The sequence below is a fragment of the Diceros bicornis genome, chromosome 17, assembly GCF_020826845.1.
Source record: "Diceros bicornis minor isolate mBicDic1 chromosome 17, mDicBic1.mat.cur, whole genome shotgun sequence".
NCBI lineage: Eukaryota > Metazoa > Chordata > Mammalia > Perissodactyla > Rhinocerotidae > Diceros > Diceros bicornis.
This window is the reverse complement of record NC_080756.1, coordinates 36,090,686-36,105,531: the sequence shown is the minus strand read 5'-3', so window position 1 is coordinate 36,105,531 and position 14,846 is coordinate 36,090,686. Positions and strand designations below refer to the sequence as shown.

Sequence of the window (14,846 nt, the reverse complement as noted above, 5' to 3'; positions counted from 1 at the left end):
TTATTCATACGTTGAACATATTTCTTGAGTACCAACTACCTGACAGATACTGTGCGAGGCATAGGGGACATAATTGTGAATAAAACCAGACCCAGTCTCTGCCCTTACAGAGTTTAAAGTCCAGTGGGAGAAACAAACATAATCCAATAATTATAGAAATAGAAGTAAAATTAACACTACAACTGTGATGAGTTTTCTGAAGGAAAAGAATATAGCGCTGCCTGAGCATATATATAGCAAAGGGAGCTCACACAGTCTGGGAGATCAGGAAAAGATCACTGCAGAAGAGTCACGGAGCTGAAATCTGAATGATAAAGAGGTATTAATTAGGTAAAAGGCATGCAGGTTAAGAAGGGAAGCCTACCAGACAGAGGCAAAAAAGCATGTGAAAAAGCCCTGTGGTAAGAGGGACTCAGAATGTTTGTGCAACTAAAAAAGAGAAAAAAAGGCATTGTGCCTGAAGCAGAAAGCTAGAGGAAGGAAGCATAGGACAAGACGTGGCTTGTATCTCAGAACGCTGGAAAGCCTGAAGTTATGCTGGGCTTAACGACATTTTATCCAAATGTGAGCAAATGGAAGAGAAACTTCTTTCAAGTCTATATGTTCCGTTTTTAAAAGCAATAAAGCCTCAATAGTAACAAAGAATATTTTAATCTGTAAATCTTTTTAAGTCTAAAGTGAAACACTAAACAAAGATATTCTCCCTTCAATGATTCATTCTGATGACAAAGTTACTTTTCATCCTCACTACAGCTACTAGATTCAGGCATCACCCCGATTCCTCCCGTGCTGATCATTTGTAGCCGTCTCCTATCCTTTCTCCCGACCACTCACTGTCTGATCTTTTCATTCTCCCCTTAAAAATCCTTCAACGGCTTCACATTGCCTAATGGGGAATACATGATCTGGCCCTTGTCTGCCCATCTAGTTTCATCTTCTGCTGGAATGTAGTAGAGCCAGGATTCGAGGATGTCAAGAGAACAGGTTTATTTCTTGATGCACTATTATCCCTAATATTGGCCTCAGGAGCAGAGTTCAAGATGGCGTCTTCCCTGCCCATATGACAAATAGCTGAATGGCAGGCAGGAAGGGAAGAGGGCAGCAAAAGCCTCCTTTAAAGGCCTGACCACAAAATATAGGCCGTGGTCACACCTGGGGCTGCAAAGGAGGCCAGGAAATGTGGCCTTTTATTCTGGGCACCCACAAATTCAAGTACTTCTGTTAGTATGGAAGAAGGGAAAAATGAATGTGATGGAATAACCAGCAGTCCCTGATATAGAAATTGAAAATAACATGCATTTTTCTAAATTACATAGGGTTCAAAATAAATGATGCAGTTGATAGTCTTTAGAGTTTATTATATTCATCATAACTTCGATTTTGAAAAAAAAAATGTGTGATATGAATGTTGATCTACTCTTTAGAAAATTATAGCATAACTTTATGGATACTTATTGCCAAAGTAATTACTGCCCTCAAAACTTCTCCATGACAACTCAACTAAGCAATTCTTTATTCAGATTCTCCAATAATTAGCAAAGTGTTTTTATACCTGCAATTTGATAATATTTTAAAAGACTTTCTGGGAGATTCTTTAGTGGCTAAGACTTTGGAAATAAGCACTTAGTTTCACCCTATCAGATAACAATGACTTCATTTGTATTGATCAGGAAAGGAGGCTCTTTCTTCACATGGGTTTAGAATTGGAACTCAACTATTATTAAATAATGTCCTGCCAGGTAAATAGGGAAGAAAGGTAACTAAAGGCCCTTTTCTCATTTGTCATTAATCCTAGAGATGGATTAATTTAGTAAAGTTTTAAGTAACTAAACTTTCATTGACAGTGAGTTTTGATTTGACTTAAAATGTCACAATATTTACCATTCCTAGCCACAATTATAGAGCCCCGAATACAACCAAATTCCCTTCTTCACCTTCCCAGCTTATTTTAACAAATCAGGACTAAAATTACCCTCTTTGAAAACATGGTTGAAGCCAAAAATCTACTTGAAATGCAAATGTTTAAGTACTTATGTCCCTGATATTAGCAATGACCTTGAACACGTTAGCCAAACACAAGTAACTAGTCCTTAAATCATTAACTTACTTCGGATTCCTAATGTAACTGTATTTGGTGATTTGGTAATAGATTTTTTAAGTCACTGTCTTTACTTGGCATGATATACTTCAACTGGATTAATTTGGATGTTACAGAAACTCTGTATAATATTTTCTTTCTGATAATATTTTCTTTCATCTCAAAATTACTTTTCTAAAGATACTACATTTTTAAACATCATAGAGGATCATAGCATGTTAGAACTAGAGGGAACAGAACGACATTGTTTTACTTTTTACAATTATTTGTAATTTGTATATATCTCTAATTTTCACTTTATCTCTCTATCCTATTTGCAAATACACTCTCAAAGAAGCTCTCATTTGTACATTGCTACCAGTGAGGATTCCAAGAATAAGGGTGAATAATAACACCGGAGAATTTCAGGTTCTTAAAGAGAATGGCCAAACATGTATCTTTTGGAATAAGCTTGAGGCAAAGCACTTTATAACAGACTTAGTCAATAGAATAAAAATTAATGAAGAACAAAAATATTATTTGTTCTCCTCAACCTACATTTAAATGCCTACCCTTTTCCAGACACTTATTCCTAAATTTCAAAAATAAAAATTACAAGTTGCCATATGCTCTCTTCTATTTTCCTAAAGTTCTATAAATTCCCCAAATACTGTCGCATCTTATATTGGCAAATTATTTCCAACTAAATTTTTCTGCGAAAGCACTTAAAGTACAAAATGTCTCCCTGGATGTATTATATATTATGCACTAACAGAAAGGGCTGATCTAAGTCAAGAAATGGTCTCACAAATGCTTACAAATCCACTCTGCACACATAAAAACAAAACTGAACTTTCAGAAATATCTTTTCTTTAATGTGGCTAGAACATGCAAACCATTAAATGAGGCGATATACATTACTTTTCCCAGGCTGTAAGTTTTATCACATGTTGGGCTGGGTAGGTGCAGAGATATGACCCAAGAGATGATTAAAGTACCTATTACAGCAAGACTTAATAGCACCATAAATCCAATGACAACTTTCATCCGTTTTAAAAGAATTACCCATACGGATTCTCAAAACATTTTTATAAGTAAGAAAAATTACGCTGACTTTTTTTCCAGAGAAGGACTGGCTAACAGCTACTTAGAGATTTGAGAATATGTATATCCTAATTCACACAAATATTCATTCAATATATATTTATGGAGCCAAGCTCTTGAGACACTCAGTGACAAAACAAAAGATCCCTGCCTTCAAAGAGCTCACATTCTACCAGAGGTACACAAATGATAAACAACAGATACCATAAATAGTAAATTATATCATATGTAGTAAGATGATATTAAAGAAAAGGTAAAGCCAGGAAAGCAGACTAGGAAATGCTGAGGCAAAATGTTGAATATGTTACCATGTGACCCAGCGATTGCACTGCTAGGTATGTACCCCAAAGAACTAAGAACATATGTCCACATAGAAACCTGTACACAAATATTCATAGCAGCATTATTCATAATAGTCAAAAAGTGGAAACAACCCAAATGTCCATCAGCTGATGAACTGATAAACAAAAACGTGCCGTATCCTTACAATAGAATATTATTCAGCAATAAAAAGGAAGGGATTTCTGATAGATGCTACAATATGGAGAAATCTTGAAAACATTATGCTAAGTGAAATAAGCCAGACACAAAAGGGCAAATATTGTATGATTCTTCTTAACATGGGGCACTTAAAATAGGTAAATACATAGAGACAGAAAGTAGACTAGCGGTTGTGGGGGGCAGAGAGAATGGGGAGTTATTCTCAAAAGGGAACAGTTTCTGTTTGGGATGATGAAAAAGTTCTGGAAATAGTGGTGATGGTTGCCTAACATTGTGAATGTCCTAATACCACTGAATTTTACACGTAAAAATGGATAAGATGGTAAATTTTATGTTATGTATATTTTACCACAACTTATCTTAAAAGGCATTAAGAAGTTACTATTAAGTTATCTACTAAGCAGTGACATCTTAGCTCATGCCCAGGTCCTCTTTGCTTTCTTTGCTCCACACCACACTTCCCTAGAAGCAGGCAGACATCCATCAGAGCCCTGCTTACGGTGATTTCCCTGACAATTAGATCTAGCATTGTGACTTGCCTTCATGGACATAAGTGAATGACCCAAGTGCGGCCAAATTTTATCACTCCGTATTTTGAAATTTAAGAAAAGAGACACAGAGTATAGGAACTGCTGTATCCAAGTCAAGTAAATGGCATGACCCAGAGAGAAGGTTCTGCTATTGCGATTCCCACAACAGCTCTGGGTTTCTCCCTTTCTTAACGCTGAGTTGTTGAGCTCATCATTCAATTTCTTGGAGCTCCTCCAGTATCCTTATAATAAATTTCCTTCTTTGCTCAAGCTAGCCAGAGATGGTTTCTGTTCCTTACAAACAAAAGAACCTCACTTCTAATATAAAATAGTCTTTAATTCCTAAGCTTTATCCTTGTGGGCAAAGTGATATACAAGTATCCTTTGCTTTCCAAATCTTTTGGGCTTTTGAGATCAGATAGTAAGAATTAGGATAGCAAGAGATACCTACAGATTATCTTCCAAGAGTTCCAAGACAATTTAATACAAGGCTTGCAAATAATTTAACTAAATGTCAGTTGAAACATGAGTTGGAGAGCACTTTATTCTCTGAAATTTTTACAAATAATACATTTTGATTTACCACTAAAAAAGTTAATCAACAACTCTTTAATCCAGTTTTGTTTTTCTTTGGGTTTTTGGGGGATTTTGTTTGTTTGTTTGGGCTCTTATATTTAGCTCGGATGATCCATATAATTCCTTACATGATTTGAAGAATCCTCTTTCCAATAGGAGATAATATGTGGAGGGCAGTAGTGTCTGCTCTTAGTGATTGTTTCAAAGTTAGTCATTACCACAAAGTCTTGGAGAGCTAGATATCAGGAATTAATTAAAGACCTAAGTTTTCTCTAAGACTCTGTTGAGGAATTGTTTTGGATAACTAATATATAATAAGAGTCCAGCATTTTGTAATTTTCACAAAGAGATTTCTATGATGATATTTTAATGGTGGCTCAAACACCTTAGTAATAGAATTCTAAGAATTTAGATATGAATATAGATTATGCTTTGTTCACTTCCTAAATCTTTCCTCACATTCATGGGAATCTATCTATGGTCTTTATCACTTGTTAAAACACCAAAAAGAAAAGAGGACATGGTGGACTCCATAGATACCAGAAGGATATGCTATACCAAGTGGGAATGTGTGTGTCTCTGTGTGTGTGTGTGTGTGTGTGTGTGCGTGTGTGTGTGTGTTGAACAGTCCATAGGCAGTATGAAGCAAAAAAATTTAGAACTATTTTAGATGAAAACTCGTCTTTATTGCCAAAGCTTCCAGGGATATATAAGACTCTATTTAAGTTCATGATTAATGAAGAAAAACTACGAAACATTGGGGATGGGGGGAAAGGAGGAAAAATAGAACATCCAAAGGAGCTGGAAACATTGTATAAATTCCCCCAAATAATTGCCAAATTTCTTCTTGACTGGGTTTTCTAGTTCTGCCTTCATTATCTCAGGTCTCAGTAAACCCAGCATACATGACACGGATTGAAGCCTGTCTAAATAAACTCAGAGGGTCTGAACCAAATTTAAAGCTCCCACATTTGGTAAATAAGCATAAAATATGTTCTTAGATTACTTCTTCTATCTTTGCATATCTCAATAATATCAAATTGTTTGCTTCCTTTTTTGGAGCTATTAAAAAGGACAGTGAAATTTCACCAAATTTTTTTAAATGAAAGAAAAAAGTACCAAGATTATATGATCAAATTATGAGTATAGATTTGACACAAATACTCATCCTAATGATCCTTCAAAGTTCAGGTCAAATACCACCTCTTCCTTGAAGCCCTCTCCAGGTCATACCAGACAGACAGAAAGAACCCTCTTCTGACTCCCTATGATACTGTTTTTAATCATGTTTACGGCATTTGAAAAGAATTGCTTTAAGCTGCGGTTGTTTAATACCAACCTTATCTCCATTACTAAATCATTGCTACACTGATTTCACAAATAGTCATCAAACACCTACTATGTATCAGGAATTGTGTGACACGCTGAGGACACAGGGATTAAAAAGATAGAGTCAGTTCCTGATCCTGTGGCCCTTACAACATTGACAGCAAAGAAGGCGTCAAATGCCTTTGTGTCTCCCACAGATCCTAGCCAAGTGTCATACTACAAATTCTCAAAGGAAGTTCGGGTTTTTGAGATAATAATTAAAAATACCTTCATATCTGACATCTCTTCATACTGTATCCCCAGCACATAGTCAGGGTTCATTAAATATTTGTTGAATGAATTAATGATTCAATCTGCAGCATGCTCCAGCATTAACCACATTACCAAGAAAGTTACATGGACTTTTTCATGATGTGGACACATTTTCAATTTTATGGTTAAAATTTTTTTCTGAATAATCTGATAATTTAACTTATTCTTACTTAAAGTTGGAGACCTGTGGGTGTGTGTTGGTATAAACTATAAAATAGCTATTATTGGGGTTGGCCCAGTGGCGTAGTGGTTAATTTCGTGTGCTCCGCTTTGGCAGCCCGGGGTTCACAGGTTCAGATCCCGAGCACGGATCTACGCACCACTTACCAAGCCATGATGGGGCAGGCGTCCCATGTATAAAATAGTGGGAGATGAGCACAGCCGTTAGGTCAGGGCCAATCTCCCTCAGGAAAAAGAGGAGGATTGGCAACAGATGTTAGCTCAGTCTTAATCTTCCTCACCAAAAAAAAAAAAAAGAAAGCTATTATAAACCAATTATTGATTTGAATTTTGAGAGAGCTAATCCATCTATTTCAAAGATATTCAATAAAAACACTTAATTGATTGATTTCAATCACACACACACACACACAAAATCCCTCACAAACTAATGCCTATAGAAACTGACTCAGGCAGTAAAAGTTTGATCATGGGTAACAAGATTACTAAAATGTGCAAGTCAGCCATGCTGAAGTACGTAATTCTTACATGTGTAAACAGATTTCTAAAATAAAAAAGACTATATATTTACTGCATAAATTAAATCAACCATTCATAATAATAACCAGGAATAAATTTTTTTACAATAAACATATGACCATCTATTTCAGCAACATGCATTTCCTAGTTTGTGGTTTTCCTCCTCTACTGACCACGACCAGGAAAATTCTTTATTTATGCTTTTTAAAATAAATACTGTTAACTAACAGTATTAAGAAACTCAAAAATCCTTAAAAACATTATTTTCATTTTAGTTAACTTTCCTGATTATAAAAGTAATAGATGTATAGTTAAAGAAACATATATAGAATCTGGGAAATATAGGAGACATAAAAATGAAATTAAAATCACCCATCCATGCACCATGCAGTGTCACCACCCTTAATATGTTATTCTATTTCCTTTCACTATTTTCCATGTATCTTATTTTATATATTTTTTAATTTGAACTATGGTTTTCTAAAGGCGTATATTGAAAACTTTCCCATCTAAATCTGCATGGGAGTAGAAAGATAACCACAAAAAAAGGCATCAATACATTTGAAAGGCACAGGTTTTTCCATTAAATAAAGGAATGAATGAATGACCATTAAAGTTTCACTTCCCTGATTCTAATCTGATGATCTATTATCAGGTTCTGATGTGAAAAAAAAAAAAGAGGAGTAAAATTCATTCTGTGATTATGCTATAAATTTGTCATAAAAGTCCACTGTTATTTCTTCTTTTATATTTATATATGAAGACACCCTGTGTCTGGAATTTGTTTTAAAGTTTGAGTATATAGTATTCTGTCTATATTCTGTAAGTTATCTACACACTATCTGTACAAGAACAGTTCCAAAGGAAAAACGTGATTATGAAAAGTGCTACTAATGAAAAAAAAACCTTCTGTTAAACCTAGAATGAGGCCAAGCAGTTGCCTCTGAATTCTATTCTATCAAAGCCAAGTATCAGGGGCAGTTAAGGAGGGATGGTTGCTTACCTGACTAAGCTTTCCACAAGAGAGGGTCTAAAAACTGCAATGTTATTTATGGAATGACTTCTAAGTTTAAGAAATAGTCGACCTTTCAGCTTAAAATAGACTTTATGTTCACCACTTCAGAAACTGTCTTTGTACTCGAGCTGATTTCAAGTTCCATAACATGACACTACTAACACTTAGACTTTCCAAAACAACTCAGTATTCAAAATTATATTGTCTTCTTCCTCCCCACTCAACATGCATGCAAATGTCCAATGGATTTTTAGATATTTTTATCACAACATATGCCTTAGCCAAAACAAAACTAAGTTTATATACCTAGTTATAGCAGGAAATAAAGGCTGTTACTTGGAAGGGTGCTATTTGGAAGACACTAAAGATAACTTACAAATTATACAAAAATAAAGTTGACTATAACCATTCCTTGCTCCACTGATCAGTCCTATTAAGGGAAAGACTTTTAAAACTATAATAAGAATAGCATAATTAAGTAAGTAAAAGAAGAAAAGATAATAATAAATCAAATCTGCAAAACATTTAAATATCAAAAACTAAGCAGAAAAAAGATCAGGAAGGGAAATTCAAGGGACTATAATTGGGAACAAGAAAATGTAAGCATTTACGCAGTCTTGTTCATGTAAGGAATTAAGTCAGAATTATAAACTGTGTGACCCACCATCACCCTACCTGACATCCATCATTGAATATGGAAATAAAGGAATTGAAAAGTTCATTGAATTGGCCAAAATCAAACAGGAGGTAAAAATAAGGGCCTCAATCTTTTGTCACTCTGGCTAGGAGACTATGATGATGCTTTGCAGCCACAGCATCAATGGGTGGTCACCTGACAGTTTTCTGAGACCTTAACTAGCAGGTGTTGATTCTTGGTAGATCCCGAGAAGAAATCTCAAGCCAAAGGCAGCAATCACTGAAACATACGTAGATAGACGTACACACACACACAAATACACATATGCACACTTCCCATTCACTAACCTCTCAACCATGCAAGAATAAACAATGGAGAATAGACAATGAAGGAATTATATACCTGTCACCAATTCTACTGTGTGGTACCTGACCATGGGTCAAGTTAATATACTCAGAAATATAAAGTGTTAGATGTGGTAACAACCAGGGAAGTAAATCTCAGTACAAATAAAATGAAGGAAGGGGAAGCGACAATTAATACTGCATTTGAAATTGTACAGCGTATTCCAAAACTTCCTCCTTTCCTTTTAAAAGAAGAATAAAAACTATAACCCTAAAATGTACCAGTAGCAAAAAATGTTTAACATTTATTCACCTTCATTCAATAGAATTTAAAGCAGTTTTTCCTTAAGTCAGTATAAGTGTTTCCTAAACAGATCTTTAGATGAAAAATTAAGTTAGAAAATACAAACCAGGCCCCTTTTGCACCTACACAAGCTGGGAGAACAATACTTCAGTTTGCAACAATTCAGGATTCAGAAACATCACGTAAATACTGGTTAAAGGATAACTGGAGAAAAAAACGGGAAATGCAAATCTTTGCAACTGGGGCATTCTCATTTCTCACAGACTGAGAAATCAAACTTAGAAGCTGGGTCACAGAGGCTAAGGAAATCTGTTCACATTTCCAGTTGGAAGGGCCTCTAAGAGAAGCCTGCTAAACTCTAATATAGTGAAACTCTGTGATTTTTTTATCTGAGAAATTTGTTACCTTATTGCAAAAATTCTCAAAAGCTAAAAACTAAGAATCTGTATTTTCCCAAACTTATTTACACACTAAATATTAAAACTGGACAAAATTTATTTGCAGACAAATAAATATCTATTAATTACCTTGAAGTACTGTGTAAACTCAGTTCTCATTAACTACCCTCTTAAGTTGAATTTGAAAAATCATCATGCTATCAAAAGTGTCAAATAGTTAAAGAGCTAAAATAGAAATCAGAAACTTTAAGCCTGACTTTTAACTCTTCTATTGAGTTTTTAATATTACGATGGAACCATCTATTTTGGCTAAGTAGATACAATGCCAATGTCTCCAATCCAGCTCTCTGATTCACTTTAACATTTCACACACCTTTTGGAGAAATTTAAAGACCACAAAAAATATAAGCATAATGTGGATTTTCCTAGCAACTTTCAAAAAAAACAAAATTGGGCTCTTCCATTTCTATCTCTTTCATTCACATAGTTTTATAATACCCCAGGTGGAAGGGGACAGCGTAGACTCTCCTTAGTCTCCAGAAAGGCAAACTGACACAAAAAGAGAATAAATGATAAGATCAAGGTCACATGGCTAATTAGCAGCAGACGGACAAGAGATCTCCAACTAACAGAAGATCAAGGAAATTCAACTAGAAGTGTGCACTCTCTTTGATACCGAAAGTGTACAAAGAACGGCCCTACAATTATATAATGAAAAACTATAACTACCATGCTGTTTTGATTTCACAGCCCTAAAGCCAATTTGCAAAATAAAATATCTACCAATTGTATTCTAAGCTAACAAAGTAGGTGATGCTGCTCCGCCCAGATAACATTTCACATTGCATGGACATATGCTCCTGCAAGCTTTATAACTCCTAAAAAATCTGAGGGCAAAGTGGGTCCACAGAGTAAAGAAAAAGAAAATCCAGTTAAAGCACGAAGCTTCACCAATGGCAGCATTTCTGAAGACCCTTCCTCACCTTAGAATCAAGCTGCATGGAGGTCTTGTCATACCAACCTCAACAAGATTCAGTTTGTTAACAGAAAAATAATACTGCACAAACACATTCTAAGGAAACTCAACTTTCAAAACACCAAGAAATATTGAATACAAATAAGAAATATTTATACAAATGTATATGCTACATTAAAGATCAAACTTAAAGGCTTAAAGATTATGATATGCAACCAAAGAAACACACACTTGGCTGGGAATCTGGAGACAGGGTTACAGTTCCAGCTTTTGGCATTAATGTCCTCTGTTTCTTGGGAAAGTCACTTCATTTCTCTTCCCCTCAGTTTCTCCATCTCTAAAATGAGCAGGACAGACTCCACAACTGCTAAAGTAGCTTCCTGATTTACCATCTACCATAGCCCTATCCGTGCAGTTACCCCAACACATACCTTTGCTGAATAAGACACTACAAAAACAAGGCCTTTTATTTGTCTAGGTTTTATACTCTTCCTAATCCTTTCTATTATTTTGTCCACAACTGTAACTATTGCTCAGTCACCAAGGTACTGATAATTACAATACTAACTCATACAAGTGCTCATTACGTGCCAGGTACCATGCTAAAGACTTCACATATATCGCTTTACATATATTAACTCACTTCTTCCTCACCACGGCCCTATAAGGTAGAAACCATTATTATTCCCATTTTCAGACGCGAGAAAACTGAGATACAGAGTGATTATGTAACCTGACCGGGGTCATATGGTTCTCAAACACAGAAGCCAGGATTCGATCCCAAGCATTCTGGCCCTAGAGCCCCTCTTGCTTAACTACCACACACAACTCGTCTACGGGGAGGAAGGGTGAAGGGCAGCCGAGGTCATCGGCGAAATGCTGCTGGGGGCCCAAAGCTGAACTTAGACTATGTATTCGCTCAGAAACAAATGGTAGCTCTTGATTTTCAAACCCAGCATAAGCACTTGCCACACGTTTTTTCTTCCATGCTCCAGTTTCGCAAGTAAAATAACATTGACCTTAAAGGGATTAAATTAAGTCTTCTTTCATCCGTTGGGGAGGGAAATGCACAAACAACAGAAACCGTGGAAGTACTCGTGACTTCCACGACCCGTGTCAAGGAGGCACCACTCCGCTATAACATGGCTCGCTGTTACGGTCCTGGAACATTGCATGTTAAGTCATGTGTCCTAAAACCTAACAGCAGAACACAGGGACCAGGCGGGAGTAGAAACACCAAGTTCCACAGACTGAAATCTCTAAGGCTGGGGAGTCTAGGTACTGAGACCATGAAGTAACAAAAAGCTACGTGCGCATCAAAATATATTGCAGTCTGCATTACACTGCGAACTGGCGTTCACAATCAGGACAGAGAGAAAATACTGGCAATAAGGAAGTCCATTTAACCATCTAGCACACTGTGATGTTTATATATATATATATATTTCCCCATTCATAAATCAACTTGAATCTCAAGAGCCCTGCATTTGGCTGAGTTTCAGGGGAGGTTCAAGATTTCAGTGGGCCAAGGCCCGGGAAGGAGAGAAGTAGGTCTGAGTTCTAGAACCCAGGAGGCCGTCAGGGACCTCTGGGGGGTCACAGCGCTGCCGACGCCCCTGGCTGCCCCTGACGGCGGGGCGAGTCCCAGTTTGGCAAGGCCAGAAGGAAATTACTTCAGTGAAGAGGGCACAGTGCGCTCCTCCGGCAGGGCAAAGCCACACTTTGGCTCACCACATCGCTTAAGTTTCAGGTCCAAGGGCATGGACTTTTATCGACTGCTCTTACAAACCCAGCACGGAGAGGCAGGGGCTTAAGAGCTGTAACGAGCAAAGACCGGGAGAGGAGGTGTTTTGTTTCACCTTTAAGAGAAAACAAACATTTTTAATCAAAACAACCCATGGAGAAGCCAGCGAGGACTTCTTCGCAGGGCCTGTCTCCGGGCTTTTGAATCACTTCCTCCTTTTCGGATGTGTCTCTGAGCTTGAGATTACGAAGTTGCTGAGAAAGTCTTGCCTCTCCGGGCAGCTTCCTGCGAGCGAGCCGAGCGCACGGCGCTGTCCGCGGGCGCAGCCCCTGCCCCCGCAGCCTGGCCACGCTCGGCGGGCGCGGGAGGACGCGGCGGCGCCAGGAGGGACCGGGATGGGTTCCGAGGAGACGGAGCGCGAGCGCTGCCCAGCCCGCGCCCCCGGCTTACCCCAGGGTGCTGATGAAGCCGTTGACCGAGCCCTCCGCGTACAGGGACACGATGTCCCCTATGTAGAGGAAGCTGGACATTTTATCAGACATGCTGCTTCATGCTCCAGGGCAGACGTCCCTCCTCTTCTCTGCGCCCTCGCCGCCCTCTCCGGGGAGCCGCCGCGGCAGGGGCGGAATGGAGCGCACGACTGCGGCACCAAGAGCGGCGACGGAGGGCACGGCCCGAGTGACCGAGTGTCGGGGCTCAGCCCTGCCCCGCGCCGGGGGAGCCGGCCAGGAGCGCAGCTGCAGCTGCGGACACCCCACGACGTGCGCCGCCCGGGCGCCCCGAGAGCCGCAGCCGCCGCCTCCCCGGTAGGTTTCCTGTTCCTTTCAGAAGTTTTCTCTCCAACACCTTTGCTCCTCCTCCTCCCTCCTCCGCTCCCCCCTCCGTGTCCCCTCCCCGCTGGGCGCCCCGCCGCCGCCGTCACAGCCGCCGGGCGGGAGTTGGTAGTGCAAAGCCCCTCGGTCCCCTCGGGGGAATTTTTGGACCAGGTGGTGGTGCCCATTGGGCGCAGGGGAGGAGAGGAGCCTGGGGAGGAGGGGGCGGGAGGCCAATCAGGGAGCGGCAGCCGGGGGCGGAGCTGGGCCGGGGCGGGGCGACGCTGGGAGGCCGGGCCACCCGGGAAGCCGCGGCGGTGGCCGCGCGGGCCAGAGAGTGCGCGCAAGGCGCGGCGGCGCTGGAGGGGCGGCGAGGGCGGTATAGCCGCCCTGGAGGGGCTGGACCTGCGGCGTGACAGTCCCCGCCTGGGAAAGCGAAGGATGGCGGGGCTGAGACGCTTTCTCGGAGCTGGAAGGGGGCCTGGAGGGCGAGAATTGGCGATGGGGCGGGCGCGAAGGGCAGGAGCGGTGGAGTGAGCCGGCTAGACGCCAGGAGATGAGAAGGAGGAGCCGGAGTGGGGTGGGAGGAGGTGAAGGGGTGGGTAATTAGCTGACGAAGGGAGAGAAGGGCGTTGAAGTCAAGGAAGAAATAGAAATAAATACACATTAAAGAAAGATGATAGAGAGGAAGGGAGGGAGGGACAGAGAGAGCGAGGAACTAAGGTCTCTATTTGGAGTATCTAGTTTTGGTTTTTATCTCAAGTACATGGCGTTAGTGAAACTTGACCCGTCAGCAGATGTCCAGGTGGACGCGAGCCTCCACGGAGGTGAACGTCACTTGGCCGAGCCAGCAATTTTTGTAGCCAACCCTTGGCGGTGGGACCTCCTCTTAAGCCTGCAGGGCCGCGCCTCCGGCGCTTCCTTAACTCCAAGCCGAGGTTTCACCTTCCACCTCTGGGAGCCCGCTGTCACGGCTCCCTGACGGTCTTCGTGTGTTTACAGTTAAAGCTGCTGACTCTTAAAGCTCCAGCGGTCACAAATGAAACGGGCGGAGGGACACGTGTCCATAACTTCCCTGCTGCTTGTGTAGCACTCATAACATCATTTTAGAAGACTTTTGCCCTACCTTTCTGAAAGTCACAGAGAAGGCAAACTTTGGGCGGCGGTTATGACATTAGCCACTCAGTCAAAGAATTGCTGTCTAAGCAATCCTCACAGAACAAGGTTTGCAGAAAGGCCGAGAAGCTCAGGGCGTGCAGAAGGGTGTGTGCCAAATTGTGCAACTGACGAAAATTTAAGTTTACAGTTCAAAGATGGTTTGGGTTGAGACTTATAATCACATAATGGAATATGAGAGAAGAATAAGCTTAATATTCAAATGTTTGTTTTTAGAAAGGCTGCAGGATAGAGGAAAATAGAGTGTTAGATCCAGAATCCAGGAAATGCCAGTGCAAAGCCTGTGCACATTGAGATAAACTGGACCCAGTC

The 14,846-nt window shown here is 40.0% G+C and overlaps 1 protein-coding gene across 1 annotated transcript in view; it reads right to left on the bottom strand.

The window, feature by feature from the left end:
• The window catches only part of ITPR2 (inositol 1,4,5-trisphosphate receptor type 2), a 472,032-nt gene extending 458,688 nt beyond the window's left edge, over window positions 1-13,344 (bottom strand). The window contains exon 1 of the mRNA XM_058558623.1: window positions 12,997-13,344. Within this exon, the coding sequence (XP_058414606.1) occupies window positions 12,997-13,088 (92 nt within the window). The 5' untranslated portion in view covers window positions 13,089-13,344. The remainder of the gene's footprint in view (window positions 1-12,996) is intronic.
• Window positions 13,345-14,846: the final 1,502 nt, after the last annotated feature.